Source organism: Lipotes vexillifer, unplaced genomic scaffold, assembly GCF_000442215.2.
Source record: "Lipotes vexillifer unplaced genomic scaffold, Lipotes_vexillifer_v1.1 scaffold603, whole genome shotgun sequence".
In the NCBI taxonomy this organism is placed as follows: Eukaryota; Metazoa; Chordata; class Mammalia; order Artiodactyla; family Lipotidae; genus Lipotes; species Lipotes vexillifer.
In genome coordinates, this window is record NW_006770698.1 from 70,304 (window position 1) to 76,248 (window position 5,945).

At 37.7% G+C, this 5,945-nt stretch overlaps 1 protein-coding gene across 1 annotated transcript in view; it reads left to right on the plus strand.

The window, feature by feature from the left end:
* Nucleotides 1–5,945, plus strand: part of RIPK2 (receptor interacting serine/threonine kinase 2) — a 30,532-nt gene that overhangs the window by 23,962 nt on the left and 625 nt on the right. The window contains exons 8-10 of the mRNA XM_007446313.1: nucleotides 2,170–2,253; nucleotides 3,588–3,681; nucleotides 5,287–5,442. Of these exons, the coding sequence (XP_007446375.1) occupies nucleotides 2,170–2,253; nucleotides 3,588–3,681; nucleotides 5,287–5,442 (334 nt within the window). The remainder of the gene's footprint in view (nucleotides 1–2,169; nucleotides 2,254–3,587; nucleotides 3,682–5,286; nucleotides 5,443–5,945) is intronic.

Consider the following 5,945-nt stretch of genomic DNA (forward strand, 5'->3'; position numbering starts at 1 on the left):
GAGATAACTGAGGTATAGGGAAGTAAGTCACATAACACTCTACACAGCTAACTAATGTCAGGGCCAAGTGTAGAATAAAAATTTATTAAGATAATAAGATTTCTCATAAAGAAATTTCTGAAAACAAAGATCACAATTTAGGGTGACTTGTTTTGTTTGAGTTTCCTACATTTTTTTCAGTTCTTTGAACTGGCTCCTATAATTCATGTTTTCACAGATAGTATCTCATATCTTGAGCAGTAAAAACTGAATCAAAAAAAGTTTTCCTTTGATATGTCATTTTATTTCTTTCTAGGGACTGACTCACTAGTTCATAAATTTTTTTCTTTTTTTTTGGCGATACGCGGGCCTCTCACTGTTGTGGCCTCTCCCCTTACGGAGCACAGGCTCCGGACGCGCAGGCTCAGCGGCCATGGCTCACGGGCCCAGCCACTCCGCGGCACGTGGGATCCTCCCGGATCGGGGACAAACCTGTGTCCCCTGCATCGGCAGGTGGACTCTCAACCACTGCGCCACCAGGGAAGGCCCAATTCATAAATAATTTGAATTATCATTAACTGATCGGTTATGAAAAGTGATGTTAGTAATTAATGATACTGTATAACAATAAATATTTTAATAAATTTAAAAGAACAGAAGAAATTTACATAACAGAAATGGATCCAAAGATGAATTTTAAAGGTTCATATAAAAATGTATTTAACAAATGTTCACTGGACTGCTGTGTGTAAAGTACTATGTCCCATAGATTAAATACATAGATGAATAGTAGTTTTTTTCTCCTAAAACTTCTTAGACATGTTATGGAGCAGACAGTTGTTAAGTATGAATAGTGAAGGGCTTGGTGTGGATCCCACCAAGTTCTGTAGAGCATTTGACGTTATGTTGGTTTGGCGAAGAAAAGCAGACCAATGGTTTTGTTTTTAAATCACTCAATAGTGATGGCAGCTAATCCAAGTCTGACTTAAAGAGACAGGAGTGAGGGCTTCCCTGGTGGCGCAGTGGTTGAGAGTCCGCCTGCCGATGCAGGGGACACGGGTTCGTGCCCCGGTCCGGGAAGATCCCACATGCCGCGGAGCGGCTGGGCCCGTGAGCCATGGCTGCTGGCCCTGCGCGTCCGGACCCTGTGCTCCGCAGCGGGAGAGGCCACAACAGTGAGGCCCGTGTACGGCAAAAAAAAAAAAAAAAAAAAGAGACAGGAGTGAATCACTAAACAATTTTAGTACAAAGGCATAGTGTTTAGATAAATCATCTGTTTAATAGCTACCGTTTATTGAATGCTTACAAAGTAATCTTAGGGACGCTGCATATATTCTAATCCTTCTTACAGTAATCCTGCAAAATTGGTATGCTCATCTCCAGATAAGTAAACTAAGTTTTTTTTTTTTTTTTTTTTTGCGGTATGCGGGCCTCTCACTGTTGTGGCCTCTCCCGTTGCAGAGCAACAGGCTCCGGACACGCAGGCTCAGCGGCCATGGCTCACGGGCCCAGCCGCTCCGTGGCATGTGGGATCCTCCCAGACCGGGGCACGAACCCGCGTCCCCTGCATCGGCAGGCGGACTCTCAACCACTGTGCCACCAGGGAAGCCCAAGTAAACTAAGTTTAAGTCTCATGCCCAAAGTCAAACAGGTATCCTGGGATCTAAACCAGATCTTATTGGCCCCCATCGTTCCATTAGGGCACTCTGCCTCCTTTACTTAGTCCAGCCCTCTATTTCTTATCTATAAAATGAAAATAATAATAGTACTTAGAATCATGGTGCCTAAATTATAGTAAATGCTTAATAATTATGGATAGATAGATACACACACAAATTGAAATATATTAAGTACCTAGTTTGAACCAGATACTTTATATTCATTATCTCAATCTCTAGAATGATCCTGCATGTAGATATTATTCCATTTTAAAGGATGAATTTGCTCAAGGTAACCAGTTAATATGAGGCAGGATTCAAAGCCTGTGTCTCTAACTTTATTTCCCCTATTCTACACTATCTCTACCTTTAAGTTAGATATTATATTCTCAACTGATTGAGATTTTCTTTCTATTGATTTTGTATAAACGTATAAAGATAAACATATAAAATATGTTAAGTAGATTGTATTTTACTCATATAATTTTCTAATTATCTCTAATTCAAGTACATATATTCATTCTTATTACAGAGTGCTTCAAGTACCGTTCACTTATGTGACAAGAAGAAAATGGAGTTATCTCTAAACATACCTGTAAATTATGGTCCACAAGAGGTAAAAATAATTACGTTGATTAAACTCAAAATGTGAGAAGAATATGAGAAATCATTTAGTCTATCTTACTCTTTTATAGATGGGAAGCTAAAGTCCAGGGAGGTTTTAGGATTTTAGAATGGGAATCTCCAATTTGAAATCCATCTCTTCTGATTCTTAGTTCATTGTTCATCTCATCAAATCACAGTCCTTTCTTTCTTGAGCATTGACTTCTGTCCCTGTCCTTGTTTTATGTAATGGATGGTGTTCCAGGGTAGTACATAGACAAATCATTTGTATAGTTCTGCCACTGTATTTCTTATTATACCTTCTTATTCAAATATAAAAGAGCTATAATACCTGCCTTGTTCTTAACCTCTTACAATGATTAATAAGAAAATGCCATTTGTGTGGCTATCCAAAAAGAAGGATTTCTTTAGTAGCATTCATTCAGAATTATTTCATATTAATGATTTCTTTTAAGAATATATAAGATATGTTCTCTTTACAGATTCAGAAAAGTAATAATACCTTCAAAATGAATCTTAAAATACAGTATGTAGTCTTTGAATCACCTTTATATTCACTATCTCATCATTGGATCTTTGAGCCCATACATGCTCATTTTTAGATAAATACACAGAAAAAGAAACTGAGAGCCAAATTATTTAAATGCCTTGTTGAAGCTTAGGTAGTAATTCCATGACAGAGCTAGGATTGGATCCAACTTCTATATTACTTTTTCCATGGATTCCCACTTCTCCATGTTGAAGGAACCTGAGGCATTGAGAATAGGCATGTGCTCTAAATCAGTAGGTAATCAGAGCTGCAGATCTCAAATTTCTCATGAGCTGGACAGAGTCTCTGAGATTATGTACAAAATATTGAAAAAAATAATGATTTCTAATATATTTAACTATTGCCCCACCCATCCAATTGACCTGATAAAGAAATCAAGTTCACAGTTTTGTTACTTCACATATGTGTTTAATTTTGTAAAGTGTAATTTGTATTAGTTTTGATTCTTTGTTTGTAATAAGCCAAAAGCAGGAACTGTTTAGAAATTAAAGCTGTATAACTTTTTGTTTGTTTGTTTTTTGAGTTCGCGGGCCTCTCACTGTTGTGGCCTCTCCCGTTGCAGAGCACAGGCTCTGGACGCGCAGGCTCAGTGACCATGGCTCACGGGCCCAGCCGCTCCGCGGCATGTGGGGTCTTCCCAGACTGGGGCATGAACCCACGTCCCCTGCATTGGCAGGCAGATTCTCAACCACTGTGCCACCAGGGAAGCCCAAAGCTGTATAACTTTTGAAATGATTTTTCATTAACCTAAATCATTTATCTTCTATTTATTTTAGGAATCATGTGGATCCTCTCAGCTCCATAAAACTAGTGTTTCTCCTGGAACCTCAAGGTCCCTGTCAGCTCTTCAAGACAATGATTTTTTATCGAGTATGTAAATTTTTCAGTCAGTATTACTTGCAAGTTTTCAGTTTTCTTTCAAGATCATATTCTTGCAGGCAGTCATGGTTTGTATGGAACATGTCTTTCATTTGCATTTATAACTCATTTTTTAAAAGTGACAGTCTAAAAATGTGAAAATAGTAGTGGGATGTTAAACAAATATATTTAAGTATTAAAAGCATTATGTTAGACACTACAGAAAGATATTTTTAAAAATCTCTTGTAAGAAAGAGGAGAAATGTTTCTAAGTCACCATAATATTAGACAAAGAGCAATGTATTATAAAAGATATAGGGATGTAGAACTATGGTAGTATAGTGGAAGAGTAACATTTTTTACAAAGCACTGTCACAACAACCTTGTGAGGGAGATATTCCTCATTTTACAGATTCTTAAGATCAAGACTTCTGGATCACATAGTTAGTAGCTGGCAAATCCAAGATTCGAAGCCAGGTCTTTTTGATAAATATTTTCATGTCACTACTATACCATGTTATCATCATGAAGAAATTATTTCTGGCTGAAGGTTGGACGTATAGTTATAAAGGATGGGCATTCCAGGCAAAAGGAACAGCATAGAGGCAAAGAAGCAAGAAAACAGAGAACAGTGAGTAGTTGGGTTTAGCTGGTGAAGAGGGTGAATGAAAGATCAGGAGGGTGGAGTCATATCATGATGAATTCTAATACTAGGCTAAGCCATTCAGGCTCATATCATGATGAATTCTAATACTAGGCTAAGCCATTCAGGCTCTTTTGCTTGGGTAGGGAACAATTACTGCAAATTTTTGAGCAAGGGTGTGACATGATAAATTTTTTTGCTTTAGGAATATTCTGGCTGGAATATGTAGGATATTTTGGAAGGGAAAAGGAGATTCAAGGTGGGGAGACCAGTTAGGAGACTATTGGTCTATTATTGTACTACAGGTGAGAGATTATGAGACCTGCTCCACAGTGTGAAGGAGAGAATAGTGTGAGAGATGTTACAGAGGACACACTTTTCACTTGCAGGAAGGAAGAGAGATAAAAAGATAAAGTTGAACAAGTTTAGCTGGAAGGACATTGGTGCTATTAACAGAAATAGGAGTTGAAACAGGTTTTAAAGTTAAGATGAATAATTAAGTTTTTAATTTTTTTTTTTTTTTAATTTGAGCTGTTGAAAATGTAGGGTTCACTGAAGACAGAAAATTTAATTACATGGATTTGGGAAGGGAGGTGACAGTTGAGGCCCTGAGATTGAATAAGTTTACCAAAGGAGAGTGTAGAAAGACACATCATATGTAATTTAGAAGACACATTTGAAGTGCAGAAGGAGGAAGATGACACAGAAGAAAAAATATGGTACCACATGAAGAAGTAAAATTCTATGACTTATAATTTACATAGGACAGATGGAAATATGGTAAAAACATTAAGCATTAACCTTTTTTATCTAAAGACTATTTACTTGTGGAATTAGGTTTATGAACCAGTATATGCAGTGAAAAATTAAGAGACACTGAATACTACCCTCTCTATGACCTGGATGTTCATATTTTAGCTAATAGAAATAGCTAAGGAATATTCTACCCCTAATGAAGATGTTGTGTTTTATAGGAAAAACTCAAGACTTTTCTGTGATGCGTCAATGTCCAGTAAATCACAGTTGTGACAGTAACATTTCTGTGGCTCAAAGAGCAACATTCTGTGATTACAGGGCTGCTCCATGCTCTTTAGCAATAATAAATCCACTCTCAGCGGAGGGAAATTCAGGTAAATATGTACTATGAGAAACTTTGTAAATGATACCATTTATCTCACAACCGTATGTTCAGTAGATTTGCTATACAATGTTTTATTTGTCTCTGTTTCTTCAGTATGATATATACATACCATAAGTAGGAAAGCACTTCCAATCCCCGAAGACATGAGTGTTGATATGTAATAATAGGCCAAAATAGTATTCCATGAACATCTATCTAGGGAGGGATTGCTAAGAGGAGGTGTGACAGTATGTTACTAAAGGTAAATATATTTTTGTTTATTTATCAAATATGCAGGTATTCTTTATGTTTTAAAAAAAAACCTGAGAAAAAGTGACATTTGCCCCCATGAATTATAGTGTATAAAAATGCAGTGCTTTGGGCTTCTCTGGTGGCGCAGTGGTTGAGAGTCCGCCTGCCGATGCAGGAGACATGGGTTTGTGCCCCGGTCCAGGAAGATTCCACATGCCGCGGAGCGGCTGGGCCCGTGAGCCATGGCCGCTGATCCTGTGC